Source organism: Cervus canadensis, chromosome X (genome assembly GCF_019320065.1).
Source record: "Cervus canadensis isolate Bull #8, Minnesota chromosome X, ASM1932006v1, whole genome shotgun sequence".
In the NCBI taxonomy this organism is placed as follows: domain Eukaryota; kingdom Metazoa; phylum Chordata; class Mammalia; order Artiodactyla; family Cervidae; genus Cervus; species Cervus canadensis.
The window spans coordinates 119,570,077-119,582,649 of NC_057419.1; the positions used below are offsets into that span (position 1 = coordinate 119,570,077).

Genomic DNA, 12,573 nt, shown 5'->3' on the forward strand with positions numbered 1-12,573 from the left:
CTCAAAAGTATTAGTTTTTTCCTGAATCACCTATATGAACCATGAATATGTATCTAAAGATATCTGCAGTCACAGGCAACTATTACTTATTGAGAATAATAATAGCCAGAGGGTATAGCTTAATGATTCAAGAATCAGCTTCACATAAAGACTCTATCTAGTCTCCCTAGAAACCAACAATCAAATCTCATCAGGGTCAACTTAGCCCTTTCTATAATAGATAAATTGAATAACATGCTGTTTAATTTGTATGTGTGGTATTGAATGAAGCTATGAAGAGTGTTTGCTCTGCATATTAAAGATACTGCTATTGTTTTGGTAAGTAAGGAAAATTCCAATGTTATTTTTCCTAAATTATTTAACCTTGAGTAATTGAGGATGATTATTTTTAATAGTTAAACAATAATTTGTTAATGAAGAATTTTTTTTTCTGGCTAGACTGTCTTTGGTTTTCTGCCTTCTTTACAGAATAGAAACTGCTTGGATAGTTGATAATATTTCTGTGTGCCATTTTTATTGCTTTTATTTGGGAAGATAAAACTGTATTTTAAAAATCTGCCACTTTTAAAAAATGTTACAGGTTGCAGTGTTCATTACAAAAAATTTAGAAAATACATGCTAGTATAAAGAAGAAAATAAAAGTTCCCATTGGTTCTATATTCAGAAATAGCTTCTGTTAAACACCAGTAACTCTGCACATGGTTCTCTCTCAGCTATTTCTATTGTGTATGTGTGTATATGCTAAGATGTATTTATATGTATATCATAATTTCCAAATTAGCAAAACTTTAGTTCCCAGGATTTCTCTGCTAAAAAGCACACTGCTCTAAATATTGTTTTGTAAATCTTTGTGTACATCTCTTATTTCCTTACGTTAAGCATCTAGAAGTGGAATTGTTCATTCAAAAAATATGAAATTTTTAGGATACATCATTGATATTTCCAATTTTCTTTCTAGAAAGATAGTATTTTGGTCTTCTTGGGCTGCCATAACACAGTACCCACATGCGGTGACAATTTCTCATGGCTTTGGCTCCAGGCCGGTTGGTTTCTGGTGAGGCCTTTCTCCCTGGCTTGTAGATGATGTCTTCTTCCTGTGTCCTTACACGGAAGGACTCAACCGTTACGACTTTGGTTAACCTTAATTACTTCCTTTTAAAGGCCTGCTCTCCAAACAATCACACTGTGGGGCTGTTAAGGCTTAAACTTACAGATTTGGGGAGGACACAGTTTTTTCACAGTGGCATCCCATCACCAGTGAAGGAGAGCTTCCATTTCACCATCTTATTGCCAACATTGGATGCACATATTATACACACATGAACATGTCTTTGCTAATTTGATAAATATATCATTGTTTTACTTTGCATGTCTTTGAGTGAAAAAAGTTTTTAATATTTGGACACTTAAAATTAATTTTGTTTCCTATTCGTGTACTTTGACCACTTTTTGGTTGAAGTTCTCAGTTGTTAATAAACCTACATTTTTATTTGAGCATTTAGCTATTTTATATCTTATCAGATATTTTTGCTTATGCAAAAAGAAACCATTTTAAATGATATTTATCCTTTGATACTAAGCCATCATTTACCTTTAAAATACAGCAAAGTATACAAGGTTAATATATATGAGTGTCCATATTAATGAATCATATATTTAATGCTCACCATACGTTCATAAAAGCTGTTTATAGTTTGGATGCATTGATTTGCTGGCAGTGAAATATAGGTAGTGGCAAGGTTAATGTGGAATCTTTCCAGCTATTGTTTGCTTTGAATTAACAACTGCAGCAGTATTTCCTCAACTTTGATCCCACGAGGTATCCTTTGAGAAGAGATTTCTGCTGATTGAATGGCTTTGGGAATTGCTTGCTTTCTCCATCTCCTACCCTAGTGGTTGACAGTGCTTATTAGAACTTTAAAGGCTCTGAGCAGCCCTGTAGAAAAGAAATCTGACTTTTGTAAGCTGAGTACTTCCAAATCGTACTTTGACAAGAGGACATCCCCTTATTTTTTTAATGTGATTTTTGTTAACTTTTTGTTTTGAAATATTTACAGATTCACAGGAAGCTGTGAAGGAATGTCCAGGGAGGGCCTATGCACCCTTCACCAAGTTTTCCCAGATGGCAACATCTTCCACAAACACTGGACAGTGTCACAATCAGAAAATAGACATTAGTACAATCCAAAGAGCTTATTCAGATTTCATTGGTTATAGATGAACTCATATTTGTGTGTGGGTGTGTGTGCACATGTGTATGTGTGTGCTAAGTTGCTTCAGTCATGTCTGACTCTGTGTGACCCCATGGACTGTAGCCCACCAGGCTCCTCTGTCCATGGGATTCTCCAGGCAAGAATACTAGAGTGGGTTGCCGTGCCCTCCTCACGAGTGTGTAGTTCAATACAATTTGATCACACATAGGTACATGTAACTAGCACCACCGGAAGACTTACTCATGCTGGCTGTTTAAAATCACACCCCCTAACCCCTTTTTTCTAGTCCCTGGCAGCTGTTGACATGTTCTCCATTTCTAAACTTTTGTCATTTAATAATGCTATATAAATGGAACACTGTGTTATGTAACCTTTTGAAATTGGCTTTTTTCACTCAGATAGGGTTCATTTAGGTTTCTGCATATACCAATAGTTCTTTCCTTTTTACTGCTGAGCAGTATTTCATGATATGGATGTACCGCAGTTTACTCATTCTCCCACTGAATGATATTTATCCACTTATCATATATTTAGTGGAATATAACCTGTATGAATATTGTTCTGAAGAATACCAACTTAGAGATTCTTTATCACAGAAATGATAGAATCGAATAATTATCACTTTTTGAAGGTTGTACCTGGGTTGCAGAAATTAAAAGTCTTCTTTATTTGATTCAGGAATTCCAGAGACGCTGTAATACTCTGATTTCGTTGATTGAGAAAGAAAATATGGAAATTGAGGAAAGAGAGAGAGCAGAAAAGAAGAAACGGGCAACTAAAACTCCAATGGTAAAATTTTCAGCATTTTCCTAACTTTTAGGTAGATCCCATTTTTTTTACATAATTAAAATGCCTCTATTATGTTTAACGCTATAGTGATACCTATTATAAAAACTGGTTTTTATGAAATGCTGATTTGTTTTTGACAGAAAAAGCATTACACTACAACCACATGTTTCCTATTTGTTTGTAGAGTATATGGTTAGGAACTCCCTAGTAACAGGGCTCAGTATTTTAAAAAAATTTCTCATGACTTTTAAGCAGAAGTATAATGCAAGTAAAATCCTCTGAACTGAGACTGAAGTTGTCATGGGGAGTAGAAGAGGGGTGGGGCGGGGTGGGGCTGAGGTTGAAACTGGGAGTTCTGATTTGATCAAAGAAGTTTTCTGATCTTTGTGGAACTATGAATACAAATAAGAACTTTGAGGAGACAGCAAAGCTTTACTTGATTTACTTGGTAATAAGTTAACTGTTAATAGTAAGATGATTTTAGCTCAGTCAGGTTGCCTTGTATAGTTACAATTTCAAGTACTCTTTAACATATTATTTGAGTGTGGTTAAGTAAACTACCATATTTCATCAAGTCTAAGATGCCTTCCATTGTAAGACAAAGCATTATTTATGTGCTACTAAGAAAAACTGCTGCCAAGTAACTCTGATTTGTCATCAATTATAGGATGCATCCTGATTTCAGAGATGCTAAAGTGGGAAATAAGTGTGCATCATAGAATATATGAAATATGATATTTTAGCATCTATCATGACATTTCAAAAATAATACACTCATAAATAACATTTTTCCCAGAAAATTTTAAGTATTAAGTAGTTCTTTAAGCATACATTTTTAGTACCATGTGTAAGTAGAAACTTGATGACTATTTTTGATGGGTATTTTATGTCTTTTCTTAAAAAGAAAACATGTTTGGAGGTTATTTTACATTGGGTTATATAGTTTGTTGGGCTATATAGAACATTAACTGTGAGTATAACATTTAAGTGAATATTCATGTTAAAATTTTTTTTTGATGCATTTACATCCTAGATTTAACATTGTTGGGCCATTTAAAAATGTGCATATTGGAGCAGAACATTAAATCTGTTTCCATTTTAGTCACAGAAAAGAAAAGCAGAGTCAGCTACTGAGAGCTCTGGAAAGAAGGATGTCAAGAAGGTGAAATCCTAAAGCCTAGAAATAAAGTTTTAAATGGGAAACTGCTATTTTCTTGTTCCCATCTTCAAATGCTAATTGCCAGTTCCAGTGTATTCATGGTACTCTAAGAAAAATCAATTTGGTTTTGATTTCTTGCATATTTTATATATTTTACAATGCTTTCTACCTGAAATGTGTAGCTTTATATTTTATGCATTCTAGTATTTTTGTGTACTGTATTTTGTGTATTTCATGTCTTCATCTAAATCCTCTCAGTCCTTGTTCTTTTGAAGCTTGTGCTGAGGTTTTAGCTTTTCTATGTTTTATATGCCGCTGCTTTGAAAGAGAACCTAGATTCTATAGCTGTATTATTGTTGTTTCATACTTTAAATTTATATGGCTGTGGAAAAATGAATTAAAATGATTTGAGGAGAAAGACTTTTTCACTTCTTTGTTGCTTTCTTTTCTATTGAGTATGGGCTTGTACGTGTTACTGCATACTGTGATTAGCATAATAATTGTTTCTTTGAGGTCATCTAAATATTTTTTTCCTAAAGGAATAAAGGGTGAGAACAGAAAATTATTAAAAAAACTAATATTTGATACTGTGCTTGCTGTCAGTATGCATTACATTTAAATTATTCTCTAAATATTCAAGTGGGAAAGTATAATAAAGAAATGTCTATAAGAAATTTAATTATTTCCTGTGTTTTGTGCAGTAGAAGGTAGTTGTGTTTACTGAATTGTATTGCTCACAACTATGTATTTGGTTGAAAGTTAAAGCTTTGCTTGCTGACTTGTGCCTGATCTTTTGTCACATAGAGCCAGTTCAGGGGAGTCTAGGTATAACACGTAGATCTATTAACAACTCAGTTGCGGGTATGAAATAAGCAGCATGCATGCAGAAGAAAGGGGGAGGTCTTCTATAGGAATGCAAGTATGCTCAGTTAACAAGACAGAGTATCCGAGTTTTTATATACCAAAAGCTTTTATCTTTCCCACCACAGATCCCACACAGGCCAGTGGGATGTGAGATGGGAGGAGATCTGCTCCACACAGTCGCTCCAGGCTCCAGTCTGACCGAGGCTCCCTTGTTTCATGTTTGCACCATCTAGAACATGTGGGTTATTGAGCTGCCACCGTAGGAGAACAGGACTCTGGAGAATCACGTATAGGCTCTTTATTTCCTCAGTCCAGAAGTGACAGATGTCACACCCATTTATATTTCATCGTCCAAAACTAGTCACATGCTCTTGTGTATTTGCCAGAGGACTGGCAAATGTAGGAGAACAAATGGAATGCCTTACAGTACTGCCTCCGCCACAGGGGCTGTCACACGAAACTGTTAGTGTGTGATTAATCAGAGTCAAGGTCAGGTTATGAGGGAACAGGGAAAATGGATCAGAGCCTAGTGTGAAATGCATAGCAGTTAAGTAAAGCTGGGCATGTGGGATGGTGGTGTTTGTTATAAAAACAAGATTTGGACGACTAAAGAATTGTTCTCTCCCTGACCCAAGATCTTTTGCATTTCCTCTCCAACTCTGTTTAGTGTACCACTGGCAAAGCTTGGTGCAAGTCAGCATCTTTCACATCCTCATTGTCATTGGGGTTCTGCAACATAGGAATAGATCTTCTAGAATGACAATCCATCGTCTGCTGGACTCTTACAAGCCTTTGTTCATTATCCAGATTTCATATTTCTTACTGCCGGGCTCCTGATTGGATTATTTTTACTGTTTCCACTATTAGGAGACTCGTACTCTGTTGGAGGTTGGGATGAAACTGGGTTGCTATTAAGAGATGAGTTTACAATGATGTTAGGTCAAGGGACCCAGAGATATCCAAATCTGTCCTTGGCTTAACCACCCTTTCTGTAAGGTTCACAAAAGAGGCAAAGGTAAGCAGTCATACTTCACTAGCTGGTGCTTTGCTCCAAACTTCAATTCAGAGCTCTTAGATCCAAAATAAAATCTCAGAATTTTCCACTCCAATGAAATTAAAAGTTCCAGTCACCTGAGATGGAGAAAATTATACATTAGAGGGTCGTCTTAATACCCACAAGTTCTGTGCACTGAAAAATAGCCCAATTAGGGTCTTAGACTCTGATCAATCAATCAGTTCAGCATTTCTTGGGGGAGAAATGAAGGTGGAGGGTGGGAGCAGGTACAATTACTATCTTTGAACTTCTTTCATGGACCTGTAACACTCTCTACTTGTTCTTTCTCTGTTAACCCAAAGGGGTTAATGACTAAGCTGTATGTGGCTATCTACTTTAGGAGAGAAAATCTGCAGGTAAGTTCTTCCACTCTTTTTATGGGACCATTTTCCTGGCCATATGGCTCTTTCTTGGACCCAAGAGATGGGAAATTCAGCTCTCCTAGATTATGTGCAGCATCACTGGTGAATGTAGCCTACCAAGGAGTCCACACAGCGAACAAGCAGATGACAGCACGGCCCAAACCATACGATGCTGGGAATGCACAATGCCCCAAGTCTCCACAGGAAACCCCTCTGATTGTCAATTTTCCACAGAGAAATTAAACTGTCATAGAAAATTTCAAAGTCCCAACAAATAAATCCTGTTTCACACCAGAGGCCTGGGCTGATGGGGTAGTAACCCTGGACCTGACTGCCGTGTTGGATTGGAAGAACAGGATAGTCAGTTACCATGTCAGCTGCTCAGAGACCAGAAGCAGTGGAAGAGTGCTGTATCCATGGATGCAATTTGACAGATGCACCGTGCTCCAGCCCACCAGTAAAAGTGGTCTAATAGATGGTACTGGAATCTGACCTAATCTGATTGCTTGTTTGGAGAATGTGCAAGGAGGGAACCAGGGACTCTGGTTTCCCAGTAACCCCCAGGCTCTCGCAGAGGCCTTTGTAAAGCATCTGTCTTGATCTGTTGGATACTCTAAAATCAGAAGAAGATAGAGAGGTCAGCAGTCTCTCATTTGCATCAGAGTCACTTGTCTCTCAGTCTTTATCACACAATTCCTTCTGGCTCCCCAGCCTACAAGTGCTTAGGCTGTCTGGAAAACCTGGGTTCTCATCAGATTACACATTCTCCCATGAAGTATGCCCCCAAATTAGGTCCATTATATGAGACCTAGTTAAGAGAAGTTACTGAACTAGAATCTTTGCAGCTATCTTAGTCACTGGGTGTTTGGCTTGAAAACCTAACTGGTGAAACTATAATATCTACTGTCACCCAAATAAAGTTTTATTATTTCCCAATTATTGGCAAAGCTCCCCACTGTGGTCTATTATGGTGCTATAGCCAGTGCAGCTTGTTCAGATTCCTGGGCCAGTGTCAGTGATGAGACAGGGGTCCGCATGCTTTTTCTCCAAGTGTTTTTTTGAAATGCTCCAGTTGCCATCAAATTTCAAACAAAGTTGTTCCCCAGAGTTTACCCATGGCACGAAGCTCCAGTCGGCCACAGTTGTGGCTGTGTTGATAACAAACTCCGTACTGACTGCTTTCATTTCCCTCTCTCACTTCCTCACTCCTGTCTGACTGTTTCCTGGGGCCAACTCATAAAGAAACTGCTTGTGTTAGAATCTTTGTCTCAGGGTCTGCTTCCGAGGAAACCCAAATTAAAACCCCTTGTATGCGTAGCTCTTCTTCAGTTCAGTCACTCAGTTGTGTCTGACTCTTTGCGACCCCATGGACTTCAGCACGCCAGGCATCCCTGTCCATCACCAACTCCCAAAGCCTACTCAAACTCATATCCGTCAAGTCGGTGATGCCGTCCAATCATCTCATCCTCTCTCGTCCCCTTCTCCTCCTGCCTTCAATATTTCCCAGCATCAGGATCTTTTCAAATGAGTCGGTTCTTCACATCAGGTGGCCAAAGTATTGGAGTTTCAGCTTCAGCATCAGTCCTTCCAATGAATATTCAGGACTGATTTCCTTTAGGGTGGACAGGTTTGATCTTGCTGTCCAAGGGACTCTCAAGAGTCTTCTCCAACACCATAGTTCAAAAGCATCAATTCTTCGCCACTCAGATTTCTTTATGGTCCAACTCTCACATCCATACATGACTACTGGAGAAACCAGTAGTTTTTTTTTTTACTAGATGGACCTTTGTTGGTAAAGTGATGTCTCTGCTTTTTAATATGCTGTCTAGGTTAGTCACAGATTTTCTTCCATGGAGCAAGTGTCTTTTAATTTCATGGCTGCAGTCACCATCTGCAGTGATTTTGGAGCCCCCCAAAATAAAGTCTCTTACTGTTTCCATTGTTTCCCCGTCTATTTGCCATGAAGTGATGGGACCAGATGCCATGATCTTAGTTTTCTGAATGTTGAGCTTTAAGCCAACTTTTTCACTCTCCTCTTTTGCTTTCATCAAGAGGCTCTTTAGTTCTTCTTCACTTTCTGCCATAAGGGTGGCGTCATCTGTGTATCTGAGGTTATTGGTATTTCTCCCTGCTCTTCTTAGCCCTTAGCTCTTTCACAAGAAGGTGTTGGGTGTTTAAGAAGAGTAATGATCGATATTATATCATTATTCCTAGAAGATCTACCCTTCTGTGGACAGTTAGTGTGTGACTTGACTGACTCAGGATATTTTGCACTGGTACAAAGTACTGGATTCTCATTTCTCTTCATTAACAAATGAGACTTTCATCTCACCAATAGCTATGGTACTGGGAATTACCAGGAAGAGGTTAAAAGCTTCCCAAATTTTTGGTAAGGCCAGAGCTGGTATCCAGGCCATTGTCTCTCTCAAGCATTCTCCATGCTGGTTGGTGCCCCTTCCCTGTAGCAGTGATTCACTGAGGTAACAGGTCTAAGTGTTGGCCTTTCTCACTGTACTGTTCCATACAGCCATTATAGAAACTTGGTCATAACAGGCTTTTCCTCCCATCTGTTGGTCTTTCTAGTGACTTGATTATTTTGTCCCTTCCCTGATACATTGCTTTCCCACTGGGAGAACTTTCATTTAGGCCACTCTAAGTCAGATTCAAGCTATATCTTTCTCTTGACTTTCAACCTTGCCTTCCATATTGCCCCCAAGACACGCTTAGTTAATTTCTTATCTTTCTGTGATCTGATACTAGATTTGTCCATGTGTTGGACTATCAAATTATGTGGTTTGATACTAGATTTGTCCATGTGTCGGACTATCGAATTATGTGGCCTATTTTTTAGGATCTCCATATACCTATGGGAGGTTGATAGTACTGTTCCTGTCAACTGTCTACCTTCCATCATTAATACAGTTTTGAACTAACATATCTCCTTCAGTGGTAGACACTAAAGCCTATTTGCTATATCTGAGACAGAAAATATCTTTGAATAAGGTCTCATCTTGGCTAAAGTATTTGGTGTGTGACAGTCATCATCAGTTAGGATTGATACCTTATTTGTCTCTGTTGTAGAATCAACTGTAAGTCTCCACACACCATTTAGTTTTTGTACTGGCCATATAAGAGCATTACCAAAATATAATTTACCCATTTTCTATTAATATTGGCATAGTATTCCATCTACTGTTTCCCAATATATATTGGATAGGTGGCTTTTTACATTCTTGATAGCTGATTACAATTAAGTCTGGGTGTATCTTTGTACTTGTGTCCTTTTTTCCTTTCATATATATCCATCCTGGTTTCTGGGATCTCAAGGTTTCTTCTTTCCCTTAATTTCCTCTTTCCTAGTTTGCCTCCCATCACTCCTACAGCTCAAATTATCTCCTGGACAAGAGATTTTAGTTCATTTAAAATATCCTATAATCATGCTACCTGATAAAGGGCCTTCCACTATGTCCAGGCCACCTCAATTCTCAAAGTCAGGGCAAGAGTCTACCTTCCCCAGGCAATAAAGACCTGGATTCTTTTCTACTAGTGATCTCTACCTCCCTGCAATGATTGCTTCCCACAGTGGAAATCTCTGAAATCCACAGCCATGACTGGAGCTTGGCCAATGCTCACTGAAGATACCTGATCAGAAAAGCCATTGCAAGGAATATACTGTCTCCTGACTAAGCCTTGCAAATCACTAACAGTTATTTTTTGTTACTCTATACTTTTAATCTTTCTATAAATTCATAGATTAGAATTTAGAGGATGCCCAAATCAGAGTCAACATGAGAACACAGCTTGGAGAAGGGACTCAGAAAACTTCAGAGAAGGCACATGATACCACCAGAATTTCATCTCTTCATCATTTTCTCTTTACCCCTGGACCTGCCATCTAGTTGGCCATATGATTATTTGGATCTAACCATCCAATAGGCAAAAAATGTCACACACTTCTTGTAGGGAGACCTAGATTGTGTTAGAGACACTCCTGCTCCCGTACTTTGCAGTCAGGGACAAGGTTAGCTCCTAAAATGATTATTTGCACCAATACCAACACCTGCCTATTACACATGGGAGATTATAGCTTGGGTTTACAGAAGCAGTGCTGCTTCTGTAGTTTGAGGACTGAAATTCAGTCTCTTCTGTGGGACCTTGCCCTCTGAATGTCAGTTTCTAGGACATATTTCTACTGTCTACCGAGATCATGTTAGGATTAGGGATGGAGATAAGGTCCAGGTGTTATTAACGGATGGAATTACAGTAGTAGTAGGCTAGAGAACTCAGGAATATTTATCTTGCCTTGGCCCTACCACTCTTGCTGTTCTACAAAGGATACATATCCTTAAAAGAGTGTCAAAACAATGCAAAGCAACATTTTGTTAACTGCGACATTGGCCCCAAACCCTAGTTCAGCACTCTATTGAGCTGGGCTTGTTCACAGGGAAGCTTAGGGTAGAGGCAGCCTGCAACTCAGAACTAAAGCAGGGTGAATGGCTTAGCACTTCCTGTAAGCCAAAATCAAACTTCAGAATTTGCCACTCCAATGAGAAAAAAGCTCACAGCAACCAGCTCCAGATGAAATGAATCCAGAAACAGGCTTTCCATTTGGGATTGTTTATATTCCTAAGGCTCCACCCACTAGAAACTGGTTCAACAGGTGTTCAGGAATCTTACCCATCAGTTGTACGTGAACTGTGAACTTCCAGATGTTCAAGCTGGTTTTAGAAAAGGCAGAGGAACCAGAGATCAAATTGCCAATATCTGCTGGATCATCGAAAAAACAAGAGAGTTCCAGAAAAACATATATTTCTGCTTTATTGACTATGCCAAAGCCTTTGACTCTGTGGATCACAACAAACTGTGGAAAATTCTGAAAGAGATGGGAATACTAGACCACCTGACCTGCCTCTTGAGAAACCTGTATGCAGGTCAGGAAGCAACAGTGAGAACTGGACATGAAACAACAGACTGGTTCCAAATAGGAAAAGGAGTACGTCAAGGCTGTATATTGTCACCCTGCTTATTTAACTTATATGCAGTGTACATCATGAGAAATGCTGGGCTGGAAGAAGCACAAGCTGGAATCAAGATTGCTGGGAGAAATAACCAACAACCTCAGATATGCAGATGACACCACCCTTATGGCAGAAAGTGAAGAAGAACTAAAGAGCCCCTTGATGAAAGTGAAAGAGGAGAGTGAAAAAGTTGGCTTAACGCTCAACATTCAGAAAACTAAGATCATAGCACTTCATGGCAAATAGTTGGGGAAACAGTGGAAACAGTGGCTGACTTTATTTTCGGGGGGGCTCCAAAATCACTGCAGATGGTGACTGCAGTCATGAAATTAAAGGATGCTTGCTCCTTGGATGTAAAGTTATGACCAACCTAGAAAGCATATTAAAAAGCAGAGACATTACTTTGCCAACAAAGGTCTGTCTAGTCAAGGCTATGGTTTTTCCAGTAGTCATGTATGGATGTGAGAGTTGGACTACAAAGAAAACTAAGTGCCAAAGTATTGATTCTTTTGAACTGTGGCGTTGGAGAAGACTCTTGAAAGTCCCTGTGGCTGCAAGGAGATCCAACCAGTCCATCCTAAAGGAGATCAGTCCTGGGTGTTCATTGGAAGGACTGATGTTGAAGCTGAAACTCCAATACTTTGGCCACCTGATGCGAAGAGCTGGCTCACTGGAAAAGACCCTGATGTTGGGAAAGATTGAAGGCAGGAGGAGAAGGGGACGACAGAGGATGAGATGGTTAGATGGAATCACCGACTCAATGGACATGAGTTTGGGCAAACTCCGGGGGTTGGTGATGGACAGGGAGGCCTGGCGTGCTGCAGTCCATGGGGTCGCAAAGAGTTGCAACTGAGCAAAGAGACACGACTGAGTGACTGAACTGAACTGAACTGAACCCATCAGTTGAGCACTCTGCCATGACTTGTGTAAGAGGATAGGAAGAGGATCAAGAGGAGCCTTGAACCCCTTCCCCTGGAGGCCAATATGGACACTGCTTGCACTGCTTAGATATCCAGTTTCTGTAGCCAGGTCTGTTTCTATAGCCTGTGGTTGATTTAATGTTGACATATGGCTGGAACACTGACGACCACAAAATGTCACGAGAAGTACCATT

General features: G+C 39.3%; 1 protein-coding gene across 7 annotated transcripts in view; it reads left to right on the forward strand.

Annotated features, from left to right (window-relative positions):
* Positions 1 to 4,840, forward strand: part of SMARCA1 (SWI/SNF related, matrix associated, actin dependent regulator of chromatin, subfamily a, member 1) — a 68,895-nt gene extending 64,055 nt beyond the window's left edge. For 2 of the 7 annotated variants that reach the window (XM_043458116.1, XM_043458120.1), the window contains 2 exons: positions 2,892 to 3,033; positions 4,036 to 4,840. In XM_043458116.1, coding sequence (XP_043314051.1) covers positions 2,892 to 3,026 — 135 coding nt within the window. In that variant the 3' untranslated portion in view covers positions 3,027 to 3,033; positions 4,036 to 4,840. The remainder of the gene's footprint in view (positions 1 to 2,891; positions 3,034 to 4,035) is intronic. The other 5 variants (XM_043458119.1, XM_043458121.1, XM_043458115.1 and 2 more) reach the window with 3 other exon arrangements.
* Positions 4,841 to 12,573: the final 7,733 nt, after the last annotated feature.